The 15,529-nt window shown below is 44.5% G+C and overlaps 3 protein-coding genes across 5 annotated transcripts in view; 1 reads left to right on the top strand and 2 right to left on the bottom strand.

The window, feature by feature from the left end:
* Positions 1-35: 35 nt before the first annotated feature.
* Positions 36-3,809, bottom strand: LOC119557673 (probable RNA-binding protein 19). Its single transcript, XM_037870541.1, has 4 exons — positions 3,063-3,809; positions 713-3,000; positions 529-651; positions 36-461 (listed from the first exon to the last, which is right to left on the bottom strand). The coding sequence occupies exons 1-4, from the start codon at positions 3,096-3,098 to the stop codon at positions 119-121; spliced, it is 2,790 nt and encodes a 929-aa protein (XP_037726469.1). The 5' UTR covers positions 3,099-3,809; the 3' UTR covers positions 36-118.
* A 1,614-nt stretch (positions 3,810-5,423) lies between these two features.
* Positions 5,424-10,602, bottom strand: LOC119557672. Of its 3 annotated transcripts, none has more exons than XM_037870539.1 (11): positions 10,483-10,602; positions 8,559-9,737; positions 8,314-8,492; positions 7,942-8,150; positions 7,476-7,885; positions 7,332-7,423; positions 7,180-7,278; positions 6,866-7,122; positions 6,605-6,799; positions 6,376-6,545; positions 5,424-5,930 (listed from the first exon to the last, which is right to left on the bottom strand). In XM_037870539.1, the coding sequence occupies exons 2-11, from the start codon at positions 9,457-9,459 to the stop codon at positions 5,446-5,448; spliced, it is 2,997 nt and encodes a 998-aa protein (XP_037726467.1). In that variant the 5' UTR covers positions 9,460-9,737; positions 10,483-10,602; the 3' UTR covers positions 5,424-5,445. The 3 variants fall into 3 exon arrangements, with proteins under 3 accessions (XP_037726467.1, XP_037726468.1, XP_037726466.1); XM_037870540.1 differs by having other exon boundaries at positions 5,446-5,930; positions 7,344-7,423; XM_037870538.1 differs by having other exon boundaries at positions 5,446-5,930; positions 8,559-9,749; positions 10,483-10,597.
* Positions 5,840-15,529, top strand: part of LOC119557674 — a 72,201-nt gene continuing 62,511 nt past the window's right edge. Inside the window, exon 1 of the mRNA XM_037870544.1 lies at positions 5,840-5,958. The gene's annotated coding sequence lies outside the window, so the exon portion shown is untranslated. The remainder of the gene's footprint in view (positions 5,959-15,529) is intronic.

The raw sequence follows: 15,529 nt of genomic DNA, 5'->3' as shown, positions 1-15,529 counted from the left end.
TAAGAAAATTACGAAGAGCAGGGTTTTTTGTTCGATTTTATAAAATTATAATTTATATGTATTATAATCTTTACTTTATACATTTGAATCAACGTTTAAGCTAACTAATTGCGGGGGATTACTGCTCCTCCTCCTCTTCGTCCTCGTCTTGATTTGGCTGCACACTGCCCTCCACATCGAAGAAGGATTTCCTGCTGCGTTTCGCCGCCGTTGCCGACTGACTATCACCGAACTTGGCCGCCGTCCGCTTGCGAAGCTCATCCACGTCCTGGCTGTCATCATTGGCGCTCCACTCGAGGACCAAACGACGACCGTACAGATGCGTACTGGCACTCAGGGCCTCGAAGGCACGCTTGGCCTCCGCCTTGGACATGTAGTCAACGAATCCGAAGCCACGGTGCGCCTCCTCGCCGGTGGTGGCCTTCTTGGGAATCCTCAGAGAACGCAGCTCGCCAAAGGCCCTGGAATCAAGAATTAGAAATAGTATATCAAGAACAAGAACTCCCAACAGGTATGACCAATACGCACTTGAATATGTCACGAACTTCGCGGTATTGTGCCTGGAAGGGAATATTCCGCACCAGAATCTTGGTGCCAGTTTGTTTCTTCTGCGAGGCCAGTCGACGTTGTGCTCCATCATTGTCTTGAGTCCTGAAAAGGATTAGAAGGGGGTTAACAAACTAAAGATTGCTAGTTGGATTCCACTACTTACTTGAGCACCCGATCGCTGCGCTTGAGCTCCACGGGATTGCCATCGATGTGGGTCAGCTGCAAGTTTTTAAGGGCATGCTCGGCCACCGAGGACTTCTTGAACTGAATAAATCCGTAGCCCAGGGAATTGAAGTTACGGGGATTCTCGGGATCCCTTCGTTTGGCTATCTCCACGGTGTGAATGCTGCCCAGGTGGCGGAAGTGTTTCTCCACGGTTTCCTGCACGGTCTTGAAGTTCAGGTTGCGCAGGAAGAGTGTGGTATTTGGTTCGGGTTCATCATCGGCATCCTCTGCTCTGGGTTCCTCCTTCTTCTCCTCCTCCTCTGCCTTGACATCTTGCTTCTCCTTTTGCTTTGGTTCTTCCTTGGGTTTGGGCTCGGGTTCCGATTTGGGAATAACTGGCTCGCCGCTAAGGGTCTTGGTGAAGACCTCTTCGGGCGCCCACTCCAAGTAGAGTGGGGCGTTCTTGAACTTGCTGTAGGCCAGCTTCTTGAAGGCTTGCCTTGCCTCCAGGGGATCACAGTACTCGATGAGCGCCGTCACCCCACTGGGAGGTAGCACAATCCTGCCAATCGGGCCAAAGCGACTGAATATGGGTGTAAGCTCAGAGGTTTCAGTGGCCGCCGGCAGATTCTTGGCCAGTATCACAGTGTTGGAGCGTTTCTTGGCGGGCTCATCGAAGGCATTCAGCCGGACGCCTTCCTCCTCCAGGAAGCGCTTCATCTCGATGACGATTTGGGTTTCACCCAGAGCCAGACGGACGGCGGCACCACTGCCACCGTCGCTGGTGTCCAAGATGCGCTCCTTGGAGGTCTTGAACTGCTTGGCCAGAATGTCCGCAACGGCATTGGCACCCAAGAACAGTGTGTTCCAGCCAATTGGCTTCTGGGCGCTCTTCTTCAGCTTCAGGGCCTTCTTTTCTTTGAACGAGAGACTGGCATCGTTCTCATCCAGATCGTCTTGGGGATTCTTTTCGATATCCTTGCCGGGCAGCAGATGCAACAGACGTCCATGAAAATCTGAGCCATCTAGGCTATTGAAGGCCTTCAGAGCGTGCTCCGGCATCATGTAGGTGACTGTTCCGAAGCCCTTGATCTTTCGCGTGAGCTTGTCCACCGGCAGGTTCACCTCCACCACGGGACCATATTGCTCGAACAGCTTGCGCAGATCCTCCTCAGTGGTGGTGTAGGCCAGATTCCTGAAGAATATTCTCCCCGACTCGGAGATGTCATCTTCCTTGGACAAACTATCCTGCTGATGCTTCCACTTCGCATTGCCCGCATCTGCGGTGGCCGGGTCCGCCAATGATTGTCCAGTCTTATTCGCCTTGGTCACCTTGTTCTTCTCGGTGAAGTCGGAGAAGAAAACCTGTTTGCCCTTGATGAAGCTCTTGTTCTTTAGCATTCCCTTGGCCATGTCCTTTTCCGTCTTGAAGCCCACGTAACAGAAGCCGTGAACTTTGCTGGGCAGTCGGACGGAGTAGGGTTTCAGGGGCTTGAAGAACTTGAGCACCTCCTGGCGCTTGGTGTTGTACGGCACATTGTGGATTTTGATGGTGAATAGCTCTAGGTTGGATTTGTCCGCCTTGACTTTGGGTTTCTTGGCGGCGGCATCTCCGGATGTGGGTGCCATCAGGGATTTCATGTACTCCAGATCGCTGATGGGCTTCTCGGCCAGTTTGCCCGTGTCTTCATCGTCGTCATCGTCCTCAGCCTCATCTTCCTGACCATCCTCATCCCCTGCATCGGCATCCACTCCACTGTCATCCCTGCCACCTGGTGGATCTTCCTGGTCCTCTGCATCTTCACCATCCTCCTGCTCTTCCTGGTTGTTGTTCACGCCCAAATCGTTGCCCCACAGGGTACGCGACTTGTCGTGCGCCTGCAGAAACTCCTGGAACTCCGGATCGTCCTTGTGCCTGCCCAGAATCTTCTCCACCTTGTCCGCCTTCTCTTTGCTTTTCTTTTTGGCCTCCTTAGTTTTGGCGGCCGCCGCCTCCTCCTCCTCCTTGGCCTTCAGTTTGTCCAGGTTCTTCTTGCTGTCCTTGGCGTACTTGCTCCACGACTGGGGCTTATCCTCGCTGCCCAGGGCGGCACAGGATTCGACGCGCACCCGGCTGGTTTGGATGCAGGAGTTGTTGAAGTGTCGTATGGCCGACTGGGCCTCCTCCTCGGAGCTGTAGCCCACGAAGCAGAACTGCCGGAACTTTCCATCGGGCGTGTACTTCAGTTGCAGATCCGTAATTGTTCCCTGGGCACCGAAAATCTGACGCAGTTTGTCCTCGGTGATCTGAAATCGCGGGATTGTGGAGCTATATCTTCCTGTATGAGCATAAAATCCAATTTACTTACATGCTTGGGCAGCTGCTTCACTATAATACGCGACATTTTGTGACTAATTCGATTGGCAGCGGCTTCAAAATCAATTCAAGTGCATTTTTGTTTACGAACAAATCAAAACACGCGCACGTGTATTACTCCTCAGTGTAGCGAACTTAGCTGCTTTCACGTCAATTTTGGCTGTTTTTCTGCTGTTCTGCTAGCTGGCAGCACTGACTAGAGATGGTAATAATAATTGACTTGACTTATCGATTTACTTGAAAATCGAATAAAACGAAAAAATTCAAATATCTAAAAAGCTGCAAAGATAAACTAAAGGTTTTTTTTTCTAACTATACTGTTTTTTAAGATGGGCTTCATTTTTCCGGTGATTATTTGACTTTTGCTATCTGGTCCTCCAACTTTTTCAGTTTATAATTTGCGATACGAAAAAGCCAACGCAGATGTTCCAATTCGGCATCCAACATACTAGGAAAGCGTTCGTATTTGGCAAATGTTGATGATCGCAACAAATAGGCCACCAAGTCCATAATTTCCTGCTCCTCTTGAATGATCTCTACTATCTCTTCCTGCGATTGCTTCAATCCCGCAATGTAACTCAATACGACCGATTTGGAATATATTCTATGTAATATGATCACAACGAACGTTACGAAATATATCGAAGTACCGAATAGTATAAACCACATTTTTATTATTAATGTATTCTCCTGAATTTGCGGAGTGCTGACGTTTATGTACGGGATTGTATGTCTAACTAAATTTCTAGTACATTTTTCAAAGCAAGGCAATTTGAGTACAGCTGACGTTAAAGTAAGAGACTATATGTCGAACAATATTCGGAGAACATTTTTTAAAGCAAGGCCTTGTACTAAATTGTATTTTTAAATATATATATTGAATAACATTAAAAAATCTTGTATTCCTGGAAGTATTAAGGTTTAACAGCCCGCTTAATATATGTATATGTAAGAAGAAAAAATGCTATAGTCGACGCCCTCGACTATCAGATACCCTTCACTCAGCCAAAGGGAGTGCGAGATAGCACACCACACCAAAGCGCCACCTAACGTCCATTCCTATTTCAGTAATACGCCATCTAGCTTTCATTCACATATAGGTGGCGTGTTAATTAAATCTCATAAACAGCCGATTTGCCGCATGAATACTTCTTTATCCCTCTCGCACTCTATTGAAATTGCTAATTATTTATTATTATTCGGGTTTTAGCGTTATGGGCCTTTGTAGGCGTTAGAGTGGGCGTGGCACCCTGCTAAAACAAACTTGTGCTGCGCAGGAAGCCTAAGAATCATACGGACAGACGGACATGGCTAGATCCACTCGGCTAGAGATATATCTTAAAACATTTGCTGCTGTTCTGCTAGATAGCACCACTGATTCGAGAGGGTAAAAACAAATAAGAGGTAAGAGACAAGGCGATTTTCATTTCATGACTTCTCGATTTATTTAAAAATCAATTGAATCGAACAAATTAATATATTTAAAAAGCTCCAGAGATAATCCAAAAGTTTTTTTTTATAATTCTAATTTCTAAGAAAGCCTTCTTTTTCCTTTATCTTGTCCTCCAGCCTTTTCAGCTTATAATCTGCGAGCTGGGTAAGCCCACGTAAATTTCGCATTTCGGCAGCAAATCGCTCGTTTCTGGTAAGTTTTAACCGCATCATGTAGGCTGTCAAGTCAATAGCTGCCTTCTCCTCTTGCACGATCATAAGTACTTTCTGCTGCGATTGCTTCAGTTCCGTAATGTAGTCCCCTTGGTCCGGTATGTTAAATATTTTATTCAATATGTAATCAATGAGCACTATGAGAAGTACTATCAAAGCTCCGAGTAGCAAAATGTACCACATATTTTATTTTTATATATTCTTTTGAACTTAAATAATGCCGAGTCTAACTAATTTTGTAGCACATTTGAGTAGTGCTGACATTTAAATATGGGATTATATGACCAACAAAATTTGTAGAACATTTTTCAAAGCAAGGCCTTGATCTAAATTGTATATTCTGAAATATATATACATATAATTATATATTCCTAATAACATTTGGAAATTCTGAGCTCTTGATATTATTTAAAACACATTACCAGCTTTGGTTTAGGTATATTTTATTTCAAACACTCCACTCGCACTGACGAAACCCTCTTAATATATACAAATATATAACATACTTAGGCCTAGAGATATTTATAAACATTAGCTGACATCGTTATGTGCCTTATTTCGTTGCAGACACGGGGACAAAAAAAAAAAGTCAAAATGGAGAAGAATCAACCAGACTCCAAATTGGAATGGGTAGCTCGACCAACAATTAACGAAATCGGCTACCGAACTAGATAATCAACGAAAGTTCCCCAATGGATATGCCGATTCGATTATTTTTTGAAGCAGATCTTGAGTATTCGGATGACGGGCGCCTCGAAGAAGGCGGATATGACAAAGGCTGAGCCGAACGAGACGACGGCGTTGCCCAGGAACAGGGTCAGGATGAGGGGATTGCTCAGGTGGACGGTGCCGCTCATGTGCGAGGAGCAGATGAACATGATGATGGGATGGATCAGATAGGCGCAGTACGTGAGTCGCGACAGGGGCCACATAACGCGATACGACAGGATCGCATTTACGGTGGGCGCCAGGCCCCAGCAGCAGGACAATACGATCCAGACCAATCCGCATCCGAAGGCGGTGTGGGCCACGCCCACGTAGAACGCACTGCTGACGGTGCTCAGTTGGCCCTCCCAAACGCCAAAGACCACTATGAGGAGCACAAACAGGCTGCCCGCCCAAAGGGATAGGTTTAATCGCCTGGAGACTAGCGGCGGAGTCTTCACCTTGTATAAAACATAGCCAGCACACATTCCTGCAAGATAAACGTTGAATTATGTCAGGTGAGTTAAGAACTTTCATCGCTTTTAGTAAGGACTATAAAGTATATATCATATTTAAATCTAATAATTTAGAAAAAATTATTTTGTCCTTGGTGTTTCAAGAGTTTTCTGTAATTTTTGTTAGTCAAACTAATTTTAAAAATATTGTATAGATTTTTTTGGGGTGGAAACAGTTAATAGCACAAACCCACATTATGTTGGGAATATTTGCTAAAAATTTGGATACTATTTGGATATCAAGATAATATTTTATGACCATATAGACCAACTCATTTATATGATCTTCCTTTTCAATTGGTTTACCTTTAAAAATTTCTGATTTGTTCTACTTTTCTAACACAGTTTCCTTTGAAAAGGTTATAATTTGAGTGCTCTTGTATTTATAAGACCCTGATACTCTATTAAGAGTTTACTTACCCACTATATAAGAGCCCACTCGCTGCCAGGGTTTGTCATACAGGAAGTCAAAGGACTCGAAGGGCAGGGCCACTTTGTGGGTGTACTGGTGCTGCAGGGAGATAATACCAGAGATGCTCCATGAGCTAAGTAGAAATACGATTAACGTGACAGCCACGGCCTTAAAGTACCTAAAATGGAGATGTATCTTCAATACAGGACATACTATATAGACCACCTTTTAACTTACTTTCTGGCCAAGGCCAAGAGCAATGCAGCCATCACATAGAACTGCATTTCATTGGCCATATACCAACTCCACATCATACACATCTCCGTCTGCGGAAAGTAGTTGTTTATGTACAGAATATTGCGCCACCAATAGACGCGGCAAGTGTTGTGCTCGATTTTGGCCGGCTGAAAGACCGAGGTTTCCAAACCTTGTCTGCAAAGAAATCAATTCACATTATAACTAAGAATGTTAAAATGGGCCATACCAAATATACCTCACCTTACGGCAAAGTCATTGAAGATGACCACAAAGAGATACACTGGAGTGAGTCGCAGATAGCGATAGAGCAGCATCATAAAGGTTTCCGAACAGCTGCGCTTGATGAAGAGGCAGGTCTCGGCAGGATGTTTGCGATCCTGCTTGAGGTAGAGCAGGGTGACCAACAGGCCGCTGATGAAGAAGAACGAGTCCACCGAGAAGGTGGCATTGCCAATCACCTGATACCAGAAGGAACGCTCCGTGATGACCCTTTCGAACTGACAGTTTTGATTGGTTATTATGGTCTTCTTTTAGTTACGATGCCAAGTACTTACTTTATTTTCGCCAATGGCGAACATCTGCAGATAGGTGTGTACCATCATGGTCCAGAGAACAGAGAAGACCCTCAGACCATGCAGACAGGAAGTGTGAGTCTATTAAGGGAATCCAGCAGTAGCAGATGAATTGAACTTTGTGGATACTTTACCTCTAAACTTACCTCCTTGGTCTTGTCAATATTTAAAATGGCCTTGGCATTGGTTTGCAAGGCAAAGCATAAGAGTATTTGCTGGTGCAGGGCTGAAAGAGATTAAGGGGTTAGGATTGGAAATGTGTTATGAACCACACTCACCAATGGGTTGCTCTGCCTCATAGGTTCCTGTGGCTCCGGCACAGCTTCCGGTTTCCACCTGATAATCGGTCATTTCCGACTTGGCCGCCATTGAACCCATCGCTGTGGAGGTGTTGGGGTCACCAACTACCCCGTTTACACCATCTGCCACATCGGTTGAGTCCCCCGATCTTTGTCTATTCCCATTGACATCAATTTCGGCACCCTCTGTCGAAGGATTTGTGCTGCCCAAGGGACGCATTTGAAAGAGCTCGAAGGGCTTGGCATAGAAGCCACCATTCTTCGCCGAGGTTCCATCGCATTTGCCACTAATAGCCGCAATCGGGGCCACCACCAAGCGACGTTCGTCGATCTTTAGCTGGTAATAGGAGGCCACCAGGATCACCAGGAATAAAGTGAGCATAAAGCTTCTAAAGAGGGGAATTACTTGGATTAAGTACAGGGCATTCCTAAGATGACAACCTACATGAAGACCTGGAACTTGAGCTGTCGCCAGTGACTGTAGAGACCGGGCACAGTGCGGACGTGCAGAACCTGGAGCGGAGGTTGCTGCACCGAGGTATTGTGTGCCCCTAGAACGGTGAGCATTCGAGCATATGGATCCAGGGACAAGATGGACTGGACATCGTGGGCCGAGCAGGATTTGGGCAGGCACTCGCCCAGGCTCAAAAGCATCTAAAGAGGAAAAGGAGCAGGATTAGCTGGGAACTTTGAAGATTCTCCAGGTGCATGTCATAACGCCCGCGGGCGTAGATCGGGCGATGAGCCCGTGGGCCCTATGACACTTTTGAGAGTGTCATAACGCCCATGTGCCCTATTCAGCGCACTAAAAACCCACCGATCGATTCAGCCGGGGCAAGTGAAGTGCCACATCCGCCACATAGAACTCCATGTCGAAGTGTTTTCGTTCCTCACTTGAACTCTGGCGATTGACCTCGTAGCAAAAGGATAGCTGACCCAGCCACTTATCGTTGCCAAAGAGCAGCTGGCCACGATAGCGACCAGAGGAGTCATAAGCTGGAAGGAAAGCAAGTTTTAAAATCCTTTATCAAGGATTAAACCCTTTGAGAGACTAAGACTCACCCTTCTGCGCCCACTCATAACTGGAATGCAGGGCTGTTAGATAGGCCTGCATCTCTAGGCCGCAACCTGTGCGAACGCTTGTCCGAATCTCGGATATTTGCCAATAGAAGTGGTCATAGAGATTGGCCACCAGCTGGAAGTAGTTGGCCTGGCCATAGAGACTCTCGGCCATGCTGCCGTTGCCCGTTCCATTGGCATTGGCCACCAGATAGCGATTGATGCTATTGATGGTGCTGCCCAGGGTCTTCACCTGCAGCTCATCATCGCCACTCTGCTTGAGCAGATCACGACCCAGTTTGGGCGCCATTTGGGGCTTACTGCGCAGGATCTTCAGGATGTGAGTGCTGCTGGTGGTGGTGGTGGTGGTGGTTGTCACCGGAGTTCCAGTCGTCGTGGTTGTGGTTGTTCCCGGCAAGGTGGCCGTTGTGGGCTCGGTGGATAGCTCCACGTCCACGGTGTCGTTCTCGTCGGGATTGGAGGGACTGTAGCTGGTGTCCGAGGCCAGGACATGCTGTTCCTGGCTGCTGAGGTCACCCTTTTTGATCACCTCATGCTCCAGATCCTCCAGATCGCCCAAGTTGAAGTCAAAGGTAACCGGATGTAGTTCATAGTCCTTGAGCGGATGCGGTGGCTTCACATACTCAATGCTTGGCAGTATCTTCTCCAGCGGCAGATAGGCCTTCTTCTTCAGCGGCTTGAGCGGCAGTATCTCGTGTGTGTTCAAAACTAATGGTGTTTCGGTTTCAGAGTCCTCGACTTCATGCAGGATGGTGATGTTGCTCGAATACCGATGTCCTGTGAGGGCCTCTGCCTGCTGTTTATGTGTCCCATTCGAGGACCTGCCGGGGCAACTGGAGATGAGCAGTAGAAGAGCCACTAAGGCAATCCTTGAGTATGGCATATTTGCCCGCGGATCCTGCTCTTCTTTCACCCCACTGCTCTCCACTTGACCACTTTACACTGGGACTCGCGGGGAGTCTCTGGACTCTAATTGTGGACCTGTTTTGCGGAATCTCTGGTGCAATGCTCGGCTAATCTCTGGCCAGCATTGTCTTAGGTATTCTGGTGGTTTTCCCGCGGGTCGCAGTTGTGCGCACAGTTGACTAATCCCTTGTGCTCCTCCGCGGTCATTGTCGCAATCTCAGATGCTGGGCCACTTGGCTCATGGGTAAATGCTGGCTAAAAAGGAAGCTGGTTCATCGTGATAAGAGCCTCAAGGATTTGGCATGGGATTTGGAAGATTACAAAGAGCTATTGACTTGGATTATCTTGGATTGGCGTAATTTCCACTTGTTTATGAATCGATTTTTGATTTGTTTCCATGCAGAGGTAAAAAAAAAAAAGTAGCAGCTAGGGGAAAATTGCAAAATTTCCTGAAAACTCAAAAACCGAAAGAGAAAAACTTGTTAAACGTGTTGTGACCACCAGCAGTCGTGGTCGTGGCCAAGCTGGAAAAGCGTCGACGCGTCGGGAGGTTATTGGTATCATTGGTTATATAACTTCCGCGTATCAATTCGCCAAGATGGAGTGCCGATGATCATCGCCACTGCCCACTGGCTTTTTGCACCACATTATGCAATTTGCTCTTGGCTGATCAAATTATAACTCACTCGGTCTTAGAGACCAAGGGTTGGGAGAAGTGAGGTCATTAGAATATCCATTTGACGAACAAAAAGTGAAAGGTAAGGGTCGCTTTGGACCCCGCTCACCATATGTAAACACACTCTTTTTTTTTCTTTTTTTTTTTGGTGGGTGGCTCTGTGCAATTCAATTGTTTCCCCACCAACTACAAAATCCAACAAACAAACAAAAAACAAATAACAAAATCCAAGTGGCAATTGGATGGACAAACATATGTGCAAGAGAAGCCAAGCCAAGCCAAGCCAATCCAAGCAAAACCAAGCCAATGCAAAGAAAAGCGAACCGAAATGTGTGTGTTTTTCTTCTGGACAGGTCTTTAAAGTATTGTATGGGATTGTTTTGTGTTTTTGGTTTTGGTTTTTGGGGCTAGACCACGACGACAACCGAACCGATGAAAGTAAAAACCGCAACTGATCAAGCGCCGCCAACGTTGGCATCTAAGAGCTCTGGGAGCTCTGGGAGCTGGGAACTCGGAGCACCGATTCGGATTCGGACTGAGACTCGGATTCGTGGCTATATAGAGGGGGTACTGTGCGACTACTCCCGACTCCATATTGTGTGTGTGTGTGTGTGGAAAAAAGCGCTATAAAGCAAACATGCAGAAGGCATATTACATAGTATATGCACTCGCAAAAACCTGACAACTGCGAATGCAAACGGGCAACTGCAGGCGACTGCCTAAATGAAACCAAACGAATGCTTTTTATGATCAATTTTCGCCAGCAAAAAGCTGGGAGTGGAGTGTGTGTGCCGCCAAAGAGAGGTGATCTCGGCTTGGATTGGATTCGATTCGATTGGAGTGGAGTGTAGTTTGGTCGAGAGTGGAGTGACCTGATCCGGACAACTGGCAGAACTCGCTCCCATATGCATGGCCCAAAACAATTACCACAATAATAATACTGGTAGTAGTAGTGGCGGCACGACGACAGGCACCTGGCATCGAAATGTCGCAATAATCCAAAATCCATTCATTCGCACACACAAAACAATGTCCAATGTCCAGTGGAAAGCCTGCGAACAAGTTGATCCGCCTCTTGGAACACTTTCGATTGCATAAAGTTGTCTGGGGGCCGAGATTGATTAGAAAATGGTATAACCCACATTGCCAATAAGTTATTCTTAAAGACTTATCCTTATCAGGAACAGAATATGCTAATACTTAAGTAAAATGTAAGGGTAATATTATGATCAAGTGTGATAAAATTGATATTATCAATATATCAATTATAGTTATTTAAAGATATTCCCTACTGAAAGGGTAAAACTATATAAAGAGTATGAAATGAAAGATATATTAGTACTCTAAGGTTATCAGAAATAGAATATCTGTAGGCAAAATTATAATGTGAATATAATATTGTTGTGAATAAATATGATAAAATAAATATAATCAATATATCAATTGAAGGAATTAAGAGATATTCCCCAATACAACTCCTTGTTGATCTATACAAGGAGTAATAATAAAGGTTTACCACGATTATGAGGGGTCTAACTATTCTACAAATCAATACGGTATTAGTATAAATGAAAAATCTCATGGAAAACTCAAAAAAAAACACCTGCCAACCTCAAGAGCCGAATGCCCGTAAAGACTTGGAAACTATTCAGCTATCCACCGAAAGGTTGACAAACTATTTCACGTTTCTTCCTTTGCATTGCGTCTGCGTTTAATGCGTAATTGGACTTGGGACTTGAGACTTGAAACCCGAGACGGGACTTGAACATGAAATACTTGATTCCATCGGAGGTCCAACACCTGAGATCAGGTGATCCCAGCCAATTGCGTTCGCTGGGTAATTGGAAAAGTTTTTTGGTCAAGCCAGAAGTCAGCCGTAAAGAAAGCGACTCATTACGAGATAGACAATCAGCATGTTGCAATGCCCAATAGATGAAACAAACGACCTCGGACTTGCGAAAAGGGAAGCCGAGGCATCATAAAAATAAAAATGATCTCCTGCACGGAAAACAATCCAAGTAGAAATCAACAGATGTATGAATAACAAGCCCATACATTTTTAATAATATGATATAATATTTTAATAATACACTTGGGAATTCTCGTGAATCTTGATAAATGTTATATCGAAATTTTGATCTCATATGGATACCTTTCTGTGTGCTTCCCATGGAAATTATATTATGTGACATCATATTATGTTAATACATTTTGGTAATTTGATATTATGATCTTTCATAAAACTCGAACCATGTAATGCGTCCTAAATGGCGTATAAAATCGTTGTATCGCTTCGAATTTTCTCTCTGTGTGCCTCCAGTGGGCACACACCCCTGGATCTCTGGATCTTTGGATCTCTGGATCAGCACGAGCCGACAACAAGGCAACGTTTCCAATGACTGGGCAGCCCAGCTAGCCTGGCTAGGCCGACTGGGTGATGGTGATAGTCGTCGTCATTAAGTGAGTGTGCCAGCGAGTGTGGATTGGTAAACGCCGGAGCCGTATTTGTGATGCAATTTGCCAGAAACTCCATGGTTACGCTGGCCAGGCGGTGGAACAATAAAAAAAAAACAGCAAGCCCCAAAGAGAAGCCAACGAAAAACCGAATGCCGAGTATAGAAAACCGATGGCCGAAACACGCTAACAAATTTTCTTTGCCAATACCGGAACAAATCGTACCGATTGGTTTTCCATTGTTTTGCCATTTTGAGTGTCTTTCAAAAGCTTGGGAATGACTGCCCATAAATCAATCGAGAAAATTCTCAAAGAATCCTGGCATATATATAATCTAAAAGCTATAAGCTATAGAGGTAAATTGTTATAGCTCTTTTTAGGGTATCCAATAGAAAGGAAATGCCTTAAGTTATTACAGATTGGCGATTTCTTGGGCAACGAGTGAATTATTCCCCTGGTTTTTTTCACGAAAATAAAACCTGATTTTCAATGAAAGCTCTGCCAAAATGACTTCAAGGAAAATTCCCCATTTATCTAGTTGGTCTATACTTATTAACCCAATAGCAATATTTAATCTTTACACGTTGTCTACTTAAAAATGATCTTGAGTTTATCTGCTGCACACTTTTGGGCTGCCTTGTGAAGTAAAGTTAGGCATATTTATGGGGTTTTTATGTGGTATGTGATATGATATGATATAAAAAAAACATTAAAATAACTTGTTTTAAAATGAAATGGAGATTTTTGATCCGAAGACATATCCTAACTCAACTATCAAACTATTGTTTGGAGTAAACTCGAAAACTTTAAAACAATCTTGAAGAAGTCTTTTTGAGTGTCTCTTTTAGATGAAACCCATTTAAATAGACTGCGGGGTCAAAAGTTCAAGCCTTTGCTACAAAAAAATGAAGATTATACGTCAAGGTCATTATAAATTTCTAAAGACCAAAGATTAAGGCATTTGGTAAATGCATTTTGGGATTACCATAGATAGGTAAATGATGACAAATTCTCGGTGCTTCGGCGAAATTCGCTTACTTATTACGATTTTAGCGCCTAACGACCACTAACGGTACGCCAGAAGACATTAGCCAATGTCGACGAGGGGCAGAAAATCGTGTGGCATCTGGAGATCTGGGAATCCGGAGGCGGAGGAGCCAGGGAGCGAGGCGAGTGGAGTAATCATCATCAGGCCAAATGAAGCTTGGTCCATCTATTTGAGTGCGGAGCAGGCGATGGCAATACAACAGGAATTCCACTATTCGCGAGCGGAATGGAATGGAGCACAATATATAATCACCGATCTTAATGGCGAAAATATTTTGATAGTTGATGACCCAGAAGCGGGGGAACTAAGACAATGGGCTGATCACCGTTTGGCAAGGGGTTACCAGGTCAATGAATCCATCAGTAGAGCCTCAAAGATCAAGCTACCGTTTTTCGGATGGCAAGAGGTTTACCCAGGGATTTCCCTTTCGATGGAAAAGGGATACCTTTTTTTTTTTTTGGTAGGTTGGGGGGTTGGGGAAACCGTTAACTCGAGCCACATTGTTAACATGTGCGGACGCTGATCATAACCATAATCGGGACTGTATGTTGCTTGCTATATGCTAATGTGCCTTGTGCCTCGGTCATTTGCATTTTCCCATGGCCCATCGAGAGTCCCAGAATCCCAGAATCCAGTTAGCCAATCCAGTTGGCCGAGTAACTACACGGCAAAAAATTGAAGATTCTTCTAGATTCTATAACTTGTGTTATTGGATCTTTACTTATAAGTGGGATACCTCTATAACTTGTGGTTGAATACTCGAATATTCTACATTAAAATCGATCTTTAAAGGAGATTAACATTTTTAGGTCCTTATCTGCTACATTTATCGTAATACCAATGGTTTTAAAAATGGGAACCCAAAACAACACTTCTAGATTCCAAAACTTGAGTTATTGGATCTCGATTTTCAAGTGGGATACCTCTATAATCCATAACATGGGTAATTGGATCCCGATTTTGAAGTGGGATACCTCTATGAATTTGTGGTTGAATTCTCTAATATTCTACATTAGAATCTTTCTTTTAAACGAGTGTCAAAATTTTAACCCATTTTCAAGTGCGATTTTTCCGTATTTTCAATGGCTTTAAAAATGGGAACCCAAAAATGTACTTATAAATGTCATAGCTTGGGTTATTATATTTCGATTTTTAAAGCGGGATACCTCTATAAGTTTGTGGGTAAATTCTCTAATGTTATAACGAGGGTCAAAATTATAACCGATTTTCCTGTTCGATTTTTCTGTATTTCAAAATGGGAACCCAAGGGGAAAGCTAGTTATATGAAGTTTACATGTTTATCCTATATCGCATATAATTTTCTTTCCGTGTGGTCGACTCTTCTATTCCGTTTGATGGTTGGGTCAATTCGTCAATTGGACGGAACTCTGGGCTTCAAGTTTGGCAAAGGTAACGGGCTCGGAAGAGGTTCTGCCCATACTCCACTGCGGCTGTCCAGTTCGTTAGGAGATCGTCCAGCTGCGCCGGTCATTTGTATCATCTGCATGTGTGCGCCTATCCCTGCGATTCCTCTGGATTCGAATGGTCAGCACAATTGGGCAGCGATCATCGTTGGGGGTCACAGGTGTTCCAGGGACCAATAACTTTCAAAGCTGTCGTGGCGATTTATGAGAAACCCATTTGTAATCGGACTTAGGAAAGGGCTGCAGTTCTATCTATAGGATTGTGTAACCATTCGCAGAGTTCACAGATCCCATGGATAACTCATGAGTGCAGTGCAAGAGTTGCCATAATTTATATCCCTCGTTTCTTTAATGGTTGACACACTAGCCAAGTCTGGCTAACCATTTAAATTGGTGGGGCCAGACTGAGACTTTCAAAATTCTACACTGACTTTCTCCTTTCGGC

The sequence above is a fragment of the Drosophila subpulchrella genome, chromosome X, assembly GCF_014743375.2.
Source record: "Drosophila subpulchrella strain 33 F10 #4 breed RU33 chromosome X, RU_Dsub_v1.1 Primary Assembly, whole genome shotgun sequence".
NCBI lineage: Eukaryota > Metazoa > Arthropoda > Insecta > Diptera > Drosophilidae > Drosophila > Drosophila subpulchrella.
Note: the sequence above shows the minus strand (reverse complement) of the source record. Positions and strands in the feature narration are given on the sequence as shown.

Excerpts from the sequence above, each read along its gene's own strand:
- LOC119557673 (XM_037870541.1), bottom strand. The coding sequence starts at position 3,098 with ATGTCGCGTATTATAGTGAAGCAGCTGCCCAAGCAT. Across the intron at positions 3,001-3,062 it reads TGAAGCAGCTGCCCAAGCAT|ATCACCGAGGACAAACTGCG; the intron begins GTAAGTAAATTG and ends CCGCGATTTCAG. Across the intron at positions 462-528 it reads GAAGTTCGTGACATATTCAA|GGCCTTTGGCGAGCTGCGTT; the intron begins GTGCGTATTGGT and ends TCTTGATTCCAG.
- LOC119557672 (XM_037870539.1), bottom strand. The coding sequence starts at position 9,459 with ATGCCATACTCAAGGATTGCCTTAGTGGCTCTTCTACTGCTCATCTCC. Across the intron at positions 6,800-6,865 it reads TTCAATGACTTTGCCGTAAG|ACAAGGTTTGGAAACCTCGG; the intron begins GTGAGGTATATT and ends ATTTCTTTGCAG. Across the intron at positions 5,931-6,375 it reads AGTGGGCTCTTATATAGTGG|GAATGTGTGCTGGCTATGTT; the intron begins GTAAGTAAACTC and ends TTTATCTTGCAG.